This window comes from Apus apus, chromosome 6 (genome assembly GCF_020740795.1).
Source record: "Apus apus isolate bApuApu2 chromosome 6, bApuApu2.pri.cur, whole genome shotgun sequence".
Lineage (NCBI taxonomy): Eukaryota > Metazoa > Chordata > Aves > Apodiformes > Apodidae > Apus > Apus apus.
The window spans coordinates 30,091,872-30,112,310 of NC_067287.1; the positions used below are offsets into that span (position 1 = coordinate 30,091,872).

Below are 20,439 nucleotides of genomic sequence, written 5' to 3' on the forward strand. Positions count from 1 at the left end.
CCCTCCCCTCCCCTCCCCAAAGAGCACACAAGTCAGGCAGCAATACTCTATCACTGAACAGGCCTTCTCAAGTTAATTTAGTTAAGGCCTTTAAACTGCATACAGATCTGGTGGTGGGTGGTTATCAAGTTAACTAAAACAGAACTTAGGAAAAAAAACGTGTTCAGGTTCTTTTCCCGCAAGCAACCTTGAAAGATTTCAGCTGAGTGCCAGAGAACAAAGCTGATTCCGTCACCTGTAAGAGTTCCCAGAACTAACTTCAAATGAATAATATTTACAGTCTCTGCACTATTCTGTGGCTTAGTGATCTCAATCCACTGAAGAAAACTAATCTATAGCAGGTGGCCTACACCATACTTACAACAACAGGTCTTGACGGAAAACAATGTCTAGGGAAGAAATATGTAAAATTATAAAAAAAACAATGCAGCATCTACCCTTCATTTCCAAAGAACCTCTACTTGCTTTCTAAAATATTAAAAAGGCACAGAGTTTCTTTTCTTAAGGACTCTTTTGCTGCTGCAGCTGTTGTATGAAAAATGGACCTCCACCAGCCTTCTGTATTTCAGGAATTTTCTTCACTCCAGCATTCTTAACAGGTGCCAAAGAGAACTATTCCAGAAAATACAACATTCCAACAGACCTACTAGAATTTGACTATGAAGTGCTGGAAGATAAGGCATATGAAATTGCTCCTCAAGATGGTAAGTAAATGCATGACACAATTATCTGCCTTTGCTGATGTATTCAGAAGTTAACATTAATTTGCAAACTCAGAGTTATGCAATTAAGTTAATGAATTCAGCTGGAAAACAAATACAACTGCACTGCTCCCCACAAGATGTGAAAAGGCAAAATACCATTTAAGTCTTTAAGAACTTCTGAGATTAGCTTACCTCCTGGATTATCATGCAGATATTAATTAATAGCAGAGGACATACCTTACCTAAACTTCCCAAAACAGATGGAACTTTCAAGGGATATCTAGCTTGCCTTCCCCGCCCTCCCCCCCCCCCCCATATTTCACTCCATTAGCATCTATGTTTGAAGATGCATATTTTCCTAAGCCAAGAAAAACCAAAGATCAAGCAGAGAAGTTGGGTGTGCCAGTGTTAAAATGTGCCTAGAAAAATATGTTCTGCCTGCAATCATAGTGATGTGCAAATAAGGGACTGCTCTAATGGGAGAAAATCCCTGCTTTTTTATAAAACCCCTTTTATATATATTGCTTACCTCAGGTTCCAGTTGTAGCTATATGTTAGCTTGCTCTTCCTCAGAAGTAAAGACAGATTAAACTAATCTGTTCTTAATACCCTTTAATACTTTTCTGAGGACTGGTTTGACTGACTGTTGTGTAAAATTAAGAGCTTGCAGGTTGCCTAGGAGAGTCACATCCAGTCTGTTTCAAGTCATTTTCTCATGGGCCAGGTTTCTTTATTGTTTTGGAAGTAACTCTTTTCAGTCTACTGAGGAAGAAAGTGCAACTCTGCTGAAAAACAGATGTTGCTTTACTGTTATCTTCTGGAGAGCTGATGGAATGACAGCTGTCATTCTCTCATGTCATCATGATGTAACAACATCATGACATGATGTAACAACATCATGACGTCAAAAATACATGACACTTTTTTTATACATTTAAAGGTGGTTGTTTGGGTTTTTACTTCTTTAATGTCTTTAAAAGGTGTAAGCAATGAAATTATGTGAAACCTGGCCCCAGTGTACAAGACCGGTGAGAGAAGAGGAATTCTGTCAGCTAGAAACAGGCCATTACACCAACTTTGTCCTGACACTGACTCTCCCTTCAGGCAAACTGCAGGAACACTGGATCAGGTAGGCTGGGCCATTATTACATCAGCTTCACTTACAAACCTATCACAATTATGGAGGTGGGTGCATTTTCCAGATCCCTTATAAAGGATGCATGTCAGCCCTGAAAAGCCACATACACGACGGTGTTGCATCTGTGCCATTCATAAGATTTAAACCAAAGTACTACAAAGATGCACAATAAAACCTTGTAACAACAAAAGATCTGCTCCTTGAATAATTTTATTTTCTGAAGGCTCCTTATTTATAAGGAACATAGATAAAATGAACACAACACTGTTGACAATGAACAAAACAGCATTTGATCATTTCCAGCTTTATAAAATTTTAAAAAATTATTTAGTTATAACAAAAAGACAATAGCTCAGCAAGTTATCTTATAGGACCCTAATCACATTTTAAACCATAGACTCAACTGTTAATGGGAGGGGAAAGAAAAACAAAACAACAAAAAAATCACACTGCATCTAGCAACTACAGTATTTTCTACGTATAATCACAGCGGATTGAGTGCAATGTGATCTACATCAAAACTCATATGGGATGTCACACAGTGACAGCATTGTAATATACAAGTAACATTTATGCCCTCCAACAAATACACGATAAATGAGACTCTGGATTCAAGCAGAATGGAATGTTGAAGCTAAGTAGAAATGTAGTGGAATTCAGATTGTCTGTAACAGGACTCAAAAGTGTACATTAGAATCATCTGGAATTCAATACTAGTGGAAACATAACAGAGAAAGTCACCACTGTTACACTGCCCTTCATAACTTGTAATAAATACTAAAAAATAAAAGGAAACAACCCACATTTAATGAAAAATACAGTACCTACCTTCAAGGACCATGTTTTTCCCTTGTCTGAAGATGGTCTTGGAAGGAGGTTAACTGTTTCCCTATAGAGGCAGTGTATTTAACTATAACCATATTCCAACTAATACAAAAGTAAATATACTACCCGAAATACAGAAATCTTCCTTTGAAAAGAATAAAAATAAATCAGTTTTTAAAAATGACTTGACAAAATATCAGTCCAACCACATAAGGACCCCCATATTCGCAACAGAATTAACAGAAAAGGAACGTTAAGGGTCAGTTTAATATGTAAGAAACGTAGGTTATTTAAACTTAGATCCTCAGAAAGCATCCAGTGAGTTAAGTCTCTTTGAAAATGGTACTCAGTGACCTAACATGGGCACTGGGAAAAAACACAACGCAGGATCTTCACACTGCAGAAATTCAGTAATCAGAAGCTAACAACAAGTGTGTTGGCTAATTAGGGTCCCAGCCACAGTAAACGTGTTTTAAGAAGAAAAAAGAAAACCTGAGTTCAGAGCATCCAATGGCCACATGCCTGAACTCTGGGCTTTTGGCTTCTTCACTGAAGAAACGGCGCCCTTTGAAATGGACCCTTAATACTGTGTCTTCGTTCTGCGCTAGGAAGAAATACTGGCAACAGCCAACCAGGAAAATGAAATTGGCCAACAAAGCTTCAAAAAGGAAGGGGCCACAGGACACACACATTAACTTGAAATGGAATGCAAATACCAACTGGCTCGCATTAAAGGCGTTAGGATCAGTGTTTTTAGCAGCTACACTGGCACCAAGCAGACCCAAACAAATCCTACGGCACAGAGTCAAAATACAGCTTTTACCTGGCATACACATAAAAGAAGACGAACTGTATGTTTTAAAGAAGGCTACTACCATGCTTAGGAGTGGTACTACAGACCAACTTGCACTCCCCACAAACTCACAACTTTTTTAAGGAGATGGGTACAAGAAGAGCTAACTCATGTCTGGCAATACAAGTGTATCAGCACAGTCCCATCTAGGACAGCTGATTCCAGCAAGTTAAGGCCCAAATTTTCAGTCTATCCTTCCAAATTACACATACCATGGATCTATCAGATCTGCTTTTTAATAATCTAATTTAAATACCAAAATCGTAAAAAAATATCATAGAAATGAACTCCTTTATGCTGGAAGTAGAAGTCTGCTTACATACTCTACTGCCAGAAATGGCTGGTGCTACAATGTCTGGTATCAAGGCATTGTAGGAACAGATTTTGATCTAACTGTCTTGTAAATAACCTACTAGTACTACATACACAGAGCATAATTTAACCTTTGTGCCCAGGTTCAATAACCAGCATCTTGCACTTTGGATTGTTTTAACACGAAGAAGAGAAAACATTCCCAAATATTTGTTTAAAAATGGAGGAATTCCCATATGGATTGCCTGTTAAGAGTTTGCACAAATTCACAGCCACAATTCTTCAGTAGTTTATGCTGCAAGTGGCACGCAATACATGTTTAGCATCTATAAAAAAGAACCAGAAATAGCTCAATAACTCCGACATCAGGGATTTCCCCAAGTTTACACTACTTTTCTACTGCATTTTGCATTTTTCCTACTTATATCAAGGAACAAATATCAAATAAATCCTGGTCAGGAGAACACTGTCAAACTGATCCTTGACAGAACATGGCACTTTGCAGTGTGTGTTGCAACAACCTGCCCTTCTCACATGGGAAGTTCAGAGTGCAGCTTAAAGCACCCTCTAAGTATTTAAACATTATTTATGTTTTGGGTTTCTTTTTTAAAATTTAAACCAGCAGAGTGGTTTCCAGTCAGGTGCAATTGTAACATTTAATACTTAAAGTCACCACTATGCAGAAGAGTCAGCACAGAATGAATAAATATATATATATATATATACACACACACACACATATATATATATATATATGCATGCATATCTATATATATCTATATACCTCTCCTAGTATATACCTGTACATATATATAGATATATATACATGCTACTTAAGACTTAGGTTGTTATAAAAGCTTACTCAGGCTCCTTGCAGAGGTATAAGTTTCAGTTGTAACATTTTCTGGGTTCTGTTAAAAATACTAATTAAACAGTATTTTCCCAAATAAGCAGATCATTTGCTGTATTTCTCTTTCTTAAGCAAGCAGTGCTTCCTGTATAGAAGACTGACCTTGGCATTGATTTCTCGTATTTGGTATTTCCTAACTGTCAGTTACGTGACTTTAGAAGATGCACTGGGTAATGTCATCTGATTTAAATTAGAAAAAAAAGCAGAAGTTAATTGGAACAGAAATGAATATACTGTACTTGTGTAAGTAGTGCAAGCCACTGCTTTTCCTCTGAGCAATGTGCATACAGTGAAACAGTGCAGACTCAAAGCCATACAGTAACATTATTGTAACCACAGTGATTACCAGAATTAAGTCAAAACTGGATGTCAAGCACAATTTTATCTTCATAGAGGGCAATCACCAGCATGATGGCAAAGCCAAGAAGCAGGCCTAGGTTCTGAAGAATGAACTGCCCCACGGGACAATAACCATGCTCTTCATTATCTCCATCTCCATGAAGCATTTCTGGAAGCTAAAAGGAAAAAAACAATTTAGAAAGTACTCCGTTTATACACAAGACAAGTTTACAAGATAATATTGTCAAGAATAAACACTCCAGGATTCAGAATACATTGAGACATAGCTAAAACTCTACTTAACCACTACATTTGATAAAAACATGATTCCATCTGGTGTTTACAAAACAAAACGCCTTTCCTTTGGACTTTTTTTAAGCCTTTACTAAGTCACACATCTACTTGAACTGTAAGTTCCTCAAGATAAGGACGAGCTCAGAATTCTTCATGTTCAGCTCTTTTGATTTCTTTTATTACCCAATTAAGATATGCTCAAAAAAACATAATAAAAAGCTGTGACTGTTGACTAGTAATTACATTGCTATAAATACAGCCTTTATAATGACTTTGCTGATTAATTTAGCTATTCATTTGTCATGTTACATGCTTCCACACCTTCACAAACCGTTCCCTTTTAAATATGGGAATAACAGCTCTAAGTACTTCAATATAAATTAATATGTGAAGCTAAGAAAAATTCTGAAAGCTCTGGATATTCCCTGAATTCCTCACCTATGGAGAAAAGTAAAATAGTACTGACAAAACCAACAGCTAATAGTGGACTTGGAAGACATAAAAATAAATCTTAACTGTCTTACAAAGTCACCCATACATAGCAGAATTAACTTAAAGTATTTTATAAAGAAATTATTTTTTAAAATCATGCCATAAATTGGAGGAATTCCTTCAAAAAAACCTCTTAGCACAGAAAAAGAATACAGAACAAAATGAAATCTTCAGGTGGTACACAGCTCAAGTCTCTCTATATATGGCTCCTGGTTACATAGGCTAGAACAGGTTTGGTTACACTGAGTAAATGAATACTGCACAATGGACAACGACAAATTATCAGAGCATCAGATCTGTTAAAAATACAAATATATTACCCATCTGGTCTTGTATTACTGTATTTCAAAAAGATACATAAAGCTGGCAATTAATTTGACCCAGTGAGTAAATATAAGAAATATACTGGTGTGAAAAATGTTTTATCACCTGTGCAACAGACCAGGTAGCTCAACAGCACTTCACCAAATTACAAAATACCATGAAGTAATGAAGAATAAATGAAGTTATCACAGACTTTACACTGCTGAAGATTGCTATGTAGGTTTCAGGTTGGCAGGCAGGATTTGTTGCCTAATTATTTTCTTCTTAATAAATCAGTTGTATTCATTAAGTAATAAAAAATGTAATCGGAGAGTTGTGCTAGAATTGCTGCTGCCAGTTCTCACCTTCATGCTTTTTTGAATGGAAGATCTGCACACAATTCAAGTTTTGTAATCAACTTCTACAGAGACATAATATTGCTGTTCCAAATGTAAAGATGCTCTTAAGAATATTAAAGAATATCCTGGCACCCATTTCAAAACCTAGAAAGGGCACAGTGCTCTGTCTCCATATCTCCCAAGGTTTCTGGTCATGGACATGATAAGGAAGAGAGTATGATGAGTAGAAGCTGAAGACTTGGCTACGGACAGTGACAGTTGTCATATATGCCCAAAACTGTGGGACTGAACAGCAAGTAAAAGGCCCCTTCAGGACATAAAAAAGGTTATTTAACAGTAACTAGTACTATGGGCACACTTCCCCTCACTGTCTTTAAAATACCTCTCTATTTTTACTGTTGCTGTATCAGAAGAGGCTCGTGTGCCTCTTTGTTCTGCTCAGAGCCTGAGTACACAAGCAGAGCAGGGCAAGTGCCACTCTGCTGTCCCTCAGCCGCAGAATCCCTGTGCAGAAAGGGTCCTGGAAAGACACTGAGAGGGAAGGTGGAAGGAGGCCGTGCACTGCAAGAACTTTTTACTGGCAAATCCCTTCCTTCCACCTTTGAGATACAGCTCCCCACACATACAAGCACTGGAGGAACCTCCTGCATAATCACATTTACTTGGAGGCAAAACTCCTTGAGGTACCTCATTTGAGCAGGTGCTGCCCAACTGCTCTACACAGCACCACTTCAACTCTTGATGTCTCTGCAATGGTGCAGTAGCTAAAGAAGGTAGAAAGAGAACTTCAGAGAGCACCTTGGCAGCCCTGAAGAAGAAATTATTCAGAGAAGCCACAGATGTTTTTTAAGATCTAGGGGAACGTGCTCTAGATGAAAGAAAAAGGCTTTACCACCTCAGCATTACTATAATGGGCTTTAACACTTTGACAGCGTAGCTAAAGATTACTACACTTTTTGCTTTATTACCTACTGATGTGACCAATTTCAGGGACCATATAAAGAGTCCTGTCAACAGAGATAAAGTTATACCCTCTTGAAGTTGAAAGCTTATAGTTTCAACCCTAAAGATTTAAGGAACAAAAAAATGCAACAGATAAATTTGTTTTCCTGTAAGATGAAATTACTAAAGTTAGACTGGAAAGCAATATAGGAAAATGTAATGTACCCATTCAAACAATAACAGCTGTGAGGCAGGAGGATATTACTGTTTTTCTTCCAATAGTTATCACCAAATGAATTGTCATCACGGAAAGCCTGGAGGATTCAAAATGGCCCAAGTTTATGTTCTACTGGAGAAGAGTATCCTTACCACTAGGAAACATACAACTAGTCAAACTTTGGGATGACTGGATGCAAAAACACACAGAGATCCATTGTCAATGAGCTGGTGTAAGGAATGGATAGAAAATTGCCCCTTTTGTGAACCTCTGAAGCTAGGGAAGGATCAAAAGCTGTTCTTGTAATAACAATAAGGTCCTTGAGAGGGAGTGCTAGGAAAGAGTAGTTTGTGAATGAAGCAGTTCTTGTATTTTACCGGAGTCACTGGCAGACTTTGGTAGCAGAAACCCAAACAGGCGAGCTACTATAAAATCTCACTGCAACTCTCAAAGTAACTGCAACGTTTTAAGAAGTCATATGACAGAAACAGCCATCTCCTGTCTACAGATATTTTACACCTTGTAACAAAAAAGTTCTCTCATTGGTGCCATTTTAAGTCCTAGGTTTTACGCATGGATTACAAAACGCACAGAATCACAAGGATCTTACCATGTCAACCAACGCCACATAGAGGAACATGCCTGCAGTGATGGCAAAGATCCACAAGGTGATGTTATTAGCATACTGTCCCACCGCTGTGCCTATCAGCATCCCCACGTACGCCATCATGGCAGACAGGACGTTGTACACAATAGCTTGCTTTACTGTCATCCCTGCTTTAAGAAGCACAGCAAAGTCACCTGAAATGGAGACAGAACACATGGGTTTAGTACCAGTGCTTCTTGGAAGAGTGAGCAGATACATCCGCCTACATTTACTATTTCACCAATCCAAGGCACTGCCAAAGTAAAAATGCTGCTACAGAGGCTCAGAGGAAGACTGGACAACAGATTACGAAAACTCTTATAAGAACTGTATTTACGTGCAGCAATCCCTTGAGTAAAATATGATTTAAAGGTGCCTATTTATCATGCTGATTGTCAGAAGGGTAGTAGTGATTAATGGTTCAAGGTAAATATGACCATTATATATACCTTACACTTAGTATCCACCTCTAGAAAATGCTCTAAGGGTGTTTGAAGTACTTGTTTTCCCTTACTTTTAATCATTCAGAGCTAGCAGCTCATAAATGAACTGTGAGAACATCCTGAGTTCAGTCTAGCACAATTTCACATTACTGGTGAAAAAATTCTTGTCAGGATGAGAATCACAGCTGCTTTTAGATACCTATTTTGTACAGATGCAGAAACTGAACACATTGAGTTTATATAGTTAGTTACCTAATTCATGGGGAAGCTCATGACAAAATACTGCTATAGATGTACTAATTCCTCCTGTCAGTCCAGCACTAAAAGCTGCTCCTAGAAAGAAAGAAAAAAAATTGAATATTTTACTATTTTCAAGTCAGAAAATAACAGACTTTCCAGAGATAACACCCTTCTGTTAGAATGCATGCTTTCATAGTTTTTCATTATGCCTCTGTCCTGAGCTGTCTGTATATAGACTGAAAATACTGGAAATATCCTGGGTGTGCATTACCACTGCATACTTATTACTCAGTTTCTCTGAAAGACAAATCCTGAGAGAGAACACAACTGAGCAGAACAGACATAAAGGCAACAAGCTAATGAACAGCACCACTTCTACTTTTTTAGAAACTCTCATTACATCAGGACATTTAAGAATGCACCTGAGCAACAGTCTAGCTCTCCTTTACAGGTTGGAAATCCAAACTAATATTGAATCTGTAACATTTCTACTTTCTTTATAGTTATTTGTACAGCACACATAAGCAACATTAATAAGCCAGACTTGGAAAATAACAAGGAGAAAAACATTGTCATAAACCTCTTTCGGTAACTTGTGTGTAAGCTAATTTAATTAAATCATTTTTAAGTTCATACCTTAAATAATTCTGAGAAGACATATTTCAGTACTGTAGCAGAGGAAGGCACAAGAAGAGCCTGCAGTAAGCAGTGAACACAGGCAAAATGAAGTAGAAAGAGAAGACACAATCTGAAGCCAGAGAGGAAACTTAGCTTTCCTCTGGATTCCTCATAGCTTGATTTATTAAAAAGACAACCAGGCTTTTCTAAAATCTGTATTTTGCCAAAGGATCAACTGTTTGGGCTTGACAAAGGAGTATTTAGAAATGGAGTTCCAAGACAGTGAAATTCTCAACAGATGGTGTAGTGATCCTTTTTGGCCTCAGAAGCCACTGTCTAAATGTCTTACCGGTTTAATGTGAAAATGAAGCAAGAAGTTAATTTTTATGGAGTACAGTTTCTTTAGAGATTATTTGGAGAAAGTGGAGAAACTAGTAGACGCCACTGCTAACTCCAGACCCTACTAAGTAGCTCATCACCCATCCTTCATAATGGGTGTGATCCTTCCGCTAGCAACTCAGAACCCTGTGTACTTAGTAGCTACCTTCATAAAAAATTAAAAGTATGAGCTTCAGCACTCTCACCATCATGACTTGTATGACATATATTCAAATTAATGTGCATTACAGTTTAAATCACATTTAGAGTCTTATGTGAATAAAAGTTGATCTAATAAAATCTGTCTGGTTCTTCCAATTTTTTTCTACATAGAAATAAATCTATACTGACCATATACTGGCCAAAATAATACTTTGATCAAACAAAACCAAAATTATCCTGAGTAGTACTTTTTTTAAAAAAAGTATTTAAGTAATTCTATGTATTAATAATAATGGCAATATAATAATAATAGATTAATATACATAAGGCTGAAAGCACTTATTTATTATTCAAAGGCAACTACCAACCTCACGTGAGCTCCACAATTCATAGGGAGGTTTGCCTGCACCTGGCTTTGTTTGGCAGAGATTGCTATTGTCGCTACTGTAGTCTGGGTGGAAACGGTCACAGAAGATTAACAAAGGGAAGAGTATTACAATTGATGGCCATTTGATTTCTGCTCTGAAGGAGATGAAACAATGCCAGTAACTGCAGGAGCTAACCGGAAGCCTTACCTGTGATCACTGATAAATAAAACATCACCAGGGTTATTAAAGGCAAGAAGAACTGTTGAGAAATACTCAGTGCTTCTGCTTACCGATTGCTAAGCCATCACTGAAGTTGTGAATGCCATCTCCCATAATTACCATCCAAGCAATATTAGCTATCCCAGTATCTTTCAGGTCTTTTCCAGAATTACAGTGGCCATGGGAATGATGGGAATGTTTGTGATGCCAGTGGTGACTGTGTTTTCTAGCTATCATTTTATCTTCGCCATGGCTGTCATACTCTGAATCATGAAGATCATGCCCTTGAGCAGCATGTGAGACATCATTGTGAGAATGGTGCATATTGATGTTCTCCTCTACAGTCAAGAAGTTTTTGGGAGGGGATTCCAGTTGTCCATCTAAATCAGTTAGTTCAGTTTCATTGAGTCGATCTTCAGAGAGAACCGAGTCATCTGCTCCTACGTTGAACCAGACGGGAGAGACGCGGCGTTAGTTCTGATTTCAAGTATCACCAGCAACTGCTGCACCACTGAGCTAAGAACTCAGCTGATTTGTGAAGCATTTGAACACATCCCAATCTAATAACTTTCCAGCCAACTTCCAGCCAAAAATAATTCTCTCACTGCCCCTTTGTCACTAATTTGCACATGCAGCATATGCAAGGCAACAGCCCTGTATCCACAGCACACAAAGTCAGTTTTAGCCAGATGTAGCCTTGTATCTGTCATTTTGCTACTGACAAAGTTTATGGTTCAACACTAGAAAAGGACAGTTGCCAGGACTGTAATAATGTCTTACAAAAACTGTAGATGGAATCTGATGGCTCAGGAAATTTAACTGGCTGCTCTCTATGCATGCACATAGAGGTCACAACTTTGCCTTCACTGAAGCACACCAGGATCTGCCACTGATAAAACTGATCTTCAAAACGTTTCTGTGTTGTGTCTGTGTCAGACACTTGTGTCATACAGTGAGCTCCTTCACTGTACCTCACTACCCTGCCAAAAATCAAAAGACATTTTTACAAAGACACACAAAGTGAAAACAATGCAGAAGAAATACACATATGAATTTTAAATCTACTAATAATTCTGAAGTATTAATAAATAAATTAAACTGGCAATCTGTGTTCCAGGAAACAAAACTAGCTGAGTCAAAAAAAAAGCCATTCTGAATAATGAAGTTATTAGGTCACAGTAATTCAACAAAAAAATATTTCAGAGTAAAAAATAAGCAAACATTAATCAGAATTTAAAAAAAAAGGCACATAGTATCTAAGCAACAAAGATTTCTAGGTTAACAGGCTTTTAAACATCATTTGGAAGCTTTTTAAAAAGACCTGAAATGGCTATTCAGGTCAGGGGTAGTGGCAGTGCAGTTCACAATTCAAATTCAGCATGGGCTTCCAGTGCCTGCAGTATGATTTACTACGGATCAGCAGAATGCACTTTCAGAGGAACAGTGTTATGAAGCCAGTACCTACTCCATGTTATTAGAAGCAAAATTCCTCTGATCTCCCATCAAAAGAAAATGGAAGCATTTAAAATATATCTGCCACCAACCTAACCTCACAGCTGAAAGTCTTTCTGTGTCCTATGTGAAGAATGCTACAGTCCTAACTCTCTTTTCTACAAACCATCCAAATTAACAAAACTGTATCTGTATAAATACAGCCTATGGACTCTTCATCAACAAATCAATTCAAAAGCCATGCGGCAATAGAATGGGAAGTTTCTGAAGAAAAGCTCTTCCCCTTCCCTCACCTCTTCAATAAGGGTGACATGGCATTCTTTCTGAGTATATACTGCATGACATTCAGACTGTCACAAAGAAACAGTATGTGGAAGTTATTCTGGATACTTGCAGAATATCCAGGATACTTGGTTGCATTTATGAAAACAAATTTACTTTGTTTAGCCTTCTCAGCCAAACTATTAACTGATCAGAGGCTGGAATCTTCAAAGTGTATCAGATACCCCCTCTCAGGTTGTGTGTGTTCATTTTTATCTCACTTTTGCCAGGATTGAGTGAGTCAGGCACAACTTAACAAAAAAAACACTCCCAAAACAAACGAAAAAACCCCCCTAAGAACCATGGCCACCCAAAACCTGACTGCTTCACAAGTCTGAGAACGATTTCTATTGCATATTCAGAGTGCTCTCAGCTCAAAGGAAAACAAAATACAAAATGATTTAATAGGGAAAGCCTATTAAGTCTTATTAACAATTATTTGCATAATAGCAGCAAAACTGTACAAGAGGTTACATGCTACATGCCATACGTTATGTGCCATTACTTTGAATCTCATAATCATGGAAAATTCTGAAAATAAATGCCTACCTGCAAGGGGTTTGAGCTGAAGCCAGTCTGCATCTGGTCTATTATTTAATTTGTGATCAGAAAGTTTCCTTCCAATTGCTGATTCTTCAGTCTGTTTTTTTTTGCACCATTTCTGCTTACTCTGCAACAGCAAACAGGTAACATGTGGTTTATAAAAGGACATTGATGGAAATTTAAGAAAAATAAATGCTGTAAAAAATATTCTCAAAACAAACAAAGTTACTCTCTTACTATGCTGACCAGAAATATGTGACTACAGAATATTCATCTTTATAAGGTTCAGCAATGTTATCTATGCCAGTGGAAACTCTTAGCTACCTACCACAGCACCTCTCTCTCAGGCACACCCACACACACAGTATTTCACTTCAGTAACAAAGTACCTCATGACAAGGACAGCCCAGAAACACATGTATGCAGAGTTATTATATTTGCTTGTTTTCTTCAAGAATGCACCAAGAACAACTCCTCTCTTTTGTTGAACTCTTAAGTTTTATGCTCCCATAGCTTCCTACTACTTCCCTTTAAAGTTTGCCACTTTCCTATGCAGTCCATACAACAGAGATCATAGATCTGCCAAAGCAGCCTAGGGGATTTCATTATTTAATTAATCTCAAAGAAGATATGCCCCATGTGACAGCTTTTCTCTCTACCAGATATAATACCTCCTCTAGCACAGAAAACCTTTTGCTGCCTGTCCAGCTGAGGCAGCAAGTCTGATGTGAAAACAAAGAACTTTTTATTTTTTTCACACTCATTCTGGGAGCAGTTATAGTTTCACCAAAATCCTTTTCTCCTTGAAGTCAAATGATGGAGGCAAAAGCTAAAAGTGTATTTATATTGACTGCTGAATATGGAATGAATATTAATCTTTAGTGGCTTGAATTTCTACTGACTGTCACATTCCCTCTGACGTACTCACTCTCCTTTAAACCACCATCATGCTCCCATCCTTAAAAATCCAATAATTTTCAGGGAAACAACTTAAAATTTGACTAGCAATTCATAGACAGCAGGAGGTCTGCAAATTTTGGCCTTTTCTCATGTGGAGAAACCAAATACCTCAGTTACACTGGCATCATTAGCTTACAGGATACAGTTAAACCTCTTATAAATTGTCTGATTGTCTGGCTCTATTACCAGTTCTTTCTTACCTACTGCCTTTCATATTCTTGCAAAAAGATCACAGTACTTTAGAGAAAGAGCTGTGATCTCTTTTACTCAGATCTGCCTCCAAATACATCTGGTCAAAAAGCTGCAACCTCTCCTATCTGATTTCTACTTTGTCTTTCCAAAGTACCTTAGGAAAAGCAACCTCTTTTAGAAAAGGATTGCCTCACATAAAATAAAACAGAATGCAGATGAGCAGCACTTGTTCATGTTCACAGAGTAATGAATCATCTCACAGAAAACCCCTCAACAAATGGAAAATAAACTCAGGTAACATATTTTAAAATACCATTCAATTTCAGTGCCTACCTTTTGTTTATTGTAATGCTTGTACATTCTTATACAATGTTCAATGATAAACAAAACATAAATGCCTCCAAGTGCCACAAGTCCTTTTAGCACAGGATCATTTTCTTCTAGAAACCCTTCAGTCCCTACTCCATGTCCGTGGGCATGTCGGTGAGACCGCTTGTGTTCATGAACATGACCTTGGCCATGGTGGTGACTGTGGTTGTGGCCTCCATGTGACTGTTGGGAGAGAAAATAACACAGCATGACCTGGTGCAATGAGGAGACTGAAATTGCTCCTAGCTCAGATGACAAAATATGTAACCTTGCCAGAGAAGCAGCATGAAAAACCCCTTTAAAAGTGGCATTGTGATTTTTGGGGAGATTTTGTTTGTTTGGTTTGGTCTTCGCTTGTTTGTTTTGGGGGGTTTTTTGTTTGGGTTTTTTGTGTGGTTTTTTAAATACAAAGATATTTTATCATATAGAATTTTTATTAGACTATTCATTACCCTAATCAATAATATTCTTCTGGGAAATGTTTAGGAGGGGAAGTGAGGTAATCTAGCTTCAGCTTTTTTTCTGTCACAATGCTGAAGATAATGAGACTAGCACTCAGAAATGTCACAAGGAATTATCATTCCTAAACTCCCATTAGCCACCAAATCTCATGGGTTTTTTAACTATTAACAGTCAATTACAACCGTAATTTTGATCTGAAATATAAACTTAAAAAAAAAAGCATGACCAAATATTTGTATTAAAATTTACACAAAGAAAACACGTAAACACTAGTCTTTTGCGAAAAGAAGGTTAACAAAAGTTAAGAAACCACTTCCCCTTCTAAGAATTGCAGTATGCCATCACAACTTAAAACCTGCTTACCTTCTCAGGAACTTGGACAATTTCTTGATTCAGTAAAGTTAGAGGTTACTTTCTTACCCAAGCGCTAGTAAACAGGAAGCTTAATCCCCCTGAAATCTTTTTAGGTGGTACTGATATACAAGTATCAGTAGACAGGAGACAGTAACACTGCTACATTTAAAATGTTCCTGTCGGTCTCATTAGGCGTTTTGAAATACTTTGATAAAAATTAAATGATGAATTCACAACTGCATTTTTCTTTTCCCTTTTTTTATAAACACACATTTCTTTTGGCCTCAAACATTGTTTGAAGATGTCCCTCATAGTCAAGTCAATCAACATCTGCATTCGTGAACAATGATTTGGTGATACTTGCTATATGATTCTTAGAAAATTCCATATGCAGTTACAATTACGAATAACATGTAAGGAAACAATACTTACATGTGGCAACAGGTGGAGCAGTGCGTCTCCACTCATTGTTCCTACAGCCAGAGCTACCAAGAAAGTTAGAAGAAATTTGAAGCACCATTGGTTAATGATGGGAATCAAGATCACACCTAGCAAGGAAAGCAGGCTAATGACGGTGATAGAGATGATACCACAAAACCAGGCTGTGGGAAGAAATGAATACAGAAAGGTTATCAGAACAATACTTGTAACACTTTAAAGACTCATCAATTACTTTTCTTAAAAAGGTGACTTTAACTAAGTTGTTCATTCAAAAGATGCTGAAAAATAAAGGCACAATACAATGAAAGACATCGGAAGACAATCTGCGAAAAAAGATCTCAGCAACTGTTCCTGACCGTCAGTTCCAGGCTTCGTTCTGTAGCCCTCAATGAAACACAAAAAGCAGCACTAATTCATATTTAACATTTGTTTTAAACATGATTCTGATGCAAAATTTAACAGCAACAAGTATTTCTCCTCCTTTGTTGGGAAAGCATGTTCAGTTAGGCACCATCTCTTCACCTGCTGCTTTGAAACACTTATTTTTGAGAAATAAGACTCAACTTTTGACAAAGGAACTTTAAATCAAATACTCTAGTAAGAGTTTGAAGAGCTGAAGCAACTTGCTACAAACATAAAGCAGTAGATATTTTTTTTTCTGAGAACCTCTGTTGTCATTGGAAGAAGAGGGATGATGGAATATGGTACACTCAATAGAAGCCTGCTAATTAGGGAAAATGTGCAAATTTCTAAGTGGCATGGAAGAGGAGGAATTACACAAGAAACAGATCCGATAAGCAAGGAAGCATGGCTCTTGCACTTAGTATCTCACCCTAATAAAAAATATTCTCATTTTTTCCTCTCTCTCTGCTTCTCTACCACTTCTCGTTTCTTCCCATCACAGGCACTTCAAAGACCAGCAATTAAAAACTGTTAAATTCCAACAATGCAGTTTAAAAGGGTCACAGGCCCAAAGACAAGCATATTTGGTGTTACTGTTTTACAAACATTAACTGTTTGGGCTGTAATCTTCCATGATTTTCCTCAATCTGAATTTTACTTTACTTATTTATTATTAATTTTTAGCCTAAACACTCCAGGTTATTCCAGGGTTGTTTTTTTTTCCTGGCTTCATTCTTAATAAAAAATATCTAGACAGTTTCCCAACATTAATGAAATTTAACAACTTAAATTTAAAATCATTAGCATCTCCATACTTTGGTGCATGATCTGACTTCCCTTACTTCTGTGAAGGTCCTCTCATTTTTGATCAAGTGGGAATTGGGGGTATGGAGAGGAAACAAGAAAAGAGGAGGAATTAATATGTTGTAGTTGCTTTTTTAAAATTTAAATTTAATTTTTTAAATTTTATAAAATCTATAATTTAGCAGTCAAATATCCCAAGAATTCTACCTGTACCAAAAATGCTACAGGTCAGACTTGACAAGACTTTGCCACTAGAATTGTGGCTGTTGCAGGCAGGTCTGGTTTAACCCCCAAGCTTACACCATTTCCTATTTTAATTTTATTTTGGGATATTAATTCTTACAAAGTCTGCAGCTGTCATTCCACAAGAGTGCAGAAAAGGGAGCAAAGGGTACAAGATCACATCCACCAGGAGAAACTGATCATAAAGAGCTTCAGAAAGATCACAAAAATGCACTGTGCACTGAAATGCATATTGATACTGAGAGGGAAAGAGCTGGTTGGCAAAGACTGCCATCAGCTGAGTAACTAAAAACCTGAGGCTGGAAAATGGGAATACAAAAGCAGGTCTAGAGTGGAAGGAGGACTCTGCTGACCAAAATACCATCCTGATACAGCCTTGATTCATCCTCAGAGCACTTCAGTCATGTACTCTGGATTAACAGGCTCTGCTGAAAGAAGTAGCATACATGACTTGTCATTCAATACTGAATCTTGCATGCACAAGTAGCCCAAATAAAAACTGCACAGCCATTTGGCAGGACACTGGATCTCCCATCTGGACACAGACATTAATGATGTTAAGTGCTAGGTTAGATGACCAACAGCCTTACATGGAGAAAAATGGAAAGGAGATTATGCAAACTGGCTTAAGTTTCATCGATCATAGCATCTCTGAAGGGCTTACATACTCTTATGAATGATACAGCATCTAAACATGGCACCATGATTAAGATGAGGCACATGAGAATTAGAATATGTACTCCGTGAATCTCTCAGATCTTGGTCATAAACTTCATTCCTTAATCTCTTGAAATTTAACCTCTTAAAACATGGTGTGGAACCGAAATTATCAGCAAAAGTTTGCTGTCAAGTCAAAGATTAAAAATCTACTATATACAAAAGCTTTTCAAGTATTTCACCACAGCTAAACATCTGTCAACACTTCCACTGTAATTTATGAAAGAGAGCAGTAGTAAACATAGATTTAAAAAGTATACTCCTTTATGAAATCACAACAATGGATGCTGCCCTTAGAGTAACTGCTTTAAAAATACTAATTTTTTTTTTGCTTAGACCTATGGCAAGAAGGAAAAGAAATCTGATTTTCATTCAAAGGGCACACACAAAAAAAGAAAACTACCAACAGAGTATTTTGACTGAGTACCTCTCATATGCTTAAGAGACAAGTAATGCAGAATAATTGACATTGGAAGGCAGAAACAGAACTGTTGTCAGAAACGACAATTTAAAATGCTCTTGCATCTTCCTTAAGTCTTTATGTTTCTGAAATTCACAAATAATTCTGGATGTCAAGGCTATAAATTTGCATCACTGCTACAATATAAAAAGAGTAACACCTGAAATTGTATTTTGCAGTGAATAAACTGTGATTAAGAGGAACAGGTCATTTCTGAATGAATAGATCCAGGTTAAATCTATTAAGAAAATGTGTGCCAAAGTAAACCTGCAACTTTCCAGCTCTGAGATAAGCAGATGGAGCACTTCAGTCACACTGAAAGAAAAAGACAAAGTATTTTAAAAGATGGAAATAATTCAATCTGTGGGCGAACGTGCTCATCCCTAGAGGTATTTCTGTCTCCAAATATTCTGTGCCTTGCTGTGGCAGAGCACTCCTGCCCACCAGCGCTGGATGTTGTTATATTATCTGTCAAGCTCTCTGGAGATGGCAAAAAAACCCTCAAGAGGCCAACTTTTGTTAAGTCAGACTGGGTGGTGCTGATACTGTTTCTGGTCTTAACCCCTGCTGGGCTGTGGAACTGCCAGCAGACATGGTGGCACCCGGTTTTCCTAGGCAATCTCGGGATTGCTGGGGGGAACCCTCTGACAATGAACAGGGTCCCCAACCCATGGGGCGACTCAGCCCAGGCAGAACAGTGAATGAATGACCACAGGTCACATCTGACCTGGTCTGTAAAAACAGAGCTCCCTGCCAGACGCTGGTTGGGTTTAGCCTTGGAGTAGCGGGTTTGCCAGGACGCCTGCCCCTCAGGTTGGACAGCACCTAAGGGAACTTCTTGAGATTGAGTGACCTCATCTTCTGGTGAGTGATGTGTTTCTTCTAGACAGGTCTGCAAATGAACCTTGTCCCTTTTGGACAAGTGACTCTGGGTACCAGAGGGGGAGGCTTTCCTTTTGTCTGAGCATTCACATGTGCAATTACCATCATCATCATCATGATCCATGTTAAGATTATCTATGTTAAGACTAGTCAAAAAAAGCTTAGTAATTCTTTAGTAGCTGTGGGGTAGTGCATTAATATTCCTGACTGGCATCCGAATCTGTGGCATTATTTTTTATTTATCAGAGGGCTAAACAGTGTTGCTTGGAATAAATACTCACTCCTAATAAACTGCTTTGTGTTTTTGGGTGCCTCTGTCACACTTGCCTACGTTCCTACTACAGCAGGGTCCAATGTCTAAAGATATGTGCTAAGAATCCAGGCCAAAATACCTGGGCCATAGGCCTATTTACAGGATGTTAGACTTCAATGAAAGAAGACTACTAAAGAAAAATAAGCAAACATGAAATTAAAAACTGAAAATAATGAAAAGGGATAAAAAGGTACAAGAAAGAAAGATATTAATCCCTGAGCAATGGTTACTTAGGAGATGCTGTTCACCACCAAACAGGATGCTGTGTCTCCAGACTCAGAGCATGTTGTCTCAAATTTCTTCTAATAAAAAAGTTAAACTTTAACCACTCCTTTACAGTCAATGCTAAGTTATATGACCTTTCAAACTGTGAAGGTAATGCTTACAACAAATGATTTTGAAGGCTTTAGATGTTACACACCCACCTGATGCACCTGTTTTATCGTTATTCTCAACTGATGCATTTCTACTTCTCATAAAATCTTCCAGCTCGTCGTAATGCACAATGCAAAGCCTTCTCTCAATCTGGTACAGCAAAGCAGGACACAAGTGTATAAACAATTCAGGAGATATTGGAGAGCTGGTTTCCAGACCATAGTACCGTAGCAGCTGGGTAACATTTAAGCACTGCAAGAAAATTGTACAAACAAGTTAAATATGAAAGCAACTACTTAATTAAAAACCACAGTTATGGAAAAATTAGCATATGATTTGAGAACACAACCAGAAAGTACAAACTCTGGCCCCCAACATTCCAGCAGT

At 37.7% G+C, this 20,439-nt stretch overlaps 1 protein-coding gene across 2 annotated transcripts in view; it reads right to left on the reverse strand.

Moving 5' to 3' along the window:
- Positions 1 to 2,034: 2,034 nt before the first annotated feature.
- Positions 2,035 to 20,439, reverse strand: part of SLC39A10 (solute carrier family 39 member 10) — a 37,988-nt gene continuing 19,583 nt past the window's right edge. The window contains exons 3-10 of one of the 2 annotated variants that reach the window (XM_051623748.1): positions 20,103 to 20,304; positions 15,848 to 16,017; positions 14,564 to 14,782; positions 13,085 to 13,205; positions 10,834 to 11,202; positions 9,030 to 9,110; positions 8,299 to 8,489; positions 2,035 to 5,257 (exon numbers count right to left, since the gene is read on the reverse strand). In XM_051623748.1, coding sequence (XP_051479708.1) covers positions 5,099 to 5,257; positions 8,299 to 8,489; positions 9,030 to 9,110; positions 10,834 to 11,202; positions 13,085 to 13,205; positions 14,564 to 14,782; positions 15,848 to 16,017; positions 20,103 to 20,304 — 1,512 coding nt within the window. In that variant the 3' untranslated portion in view covers positions 2,035 to 5,098. The remainder of the gene's footprint in view (positions 5,258 to 8,298; positions 8,490 to 9,029; positions 9,111 to 10,833; positions 11,203 to 13,084; positions 13,206 to 14,563; positions 14,783 to 15,847; positions 16,018 to 20,102; positions 20,305 to 20,439) is intronic. The other variant, XM_051623747.1, reaches the window with a different exon arrangement.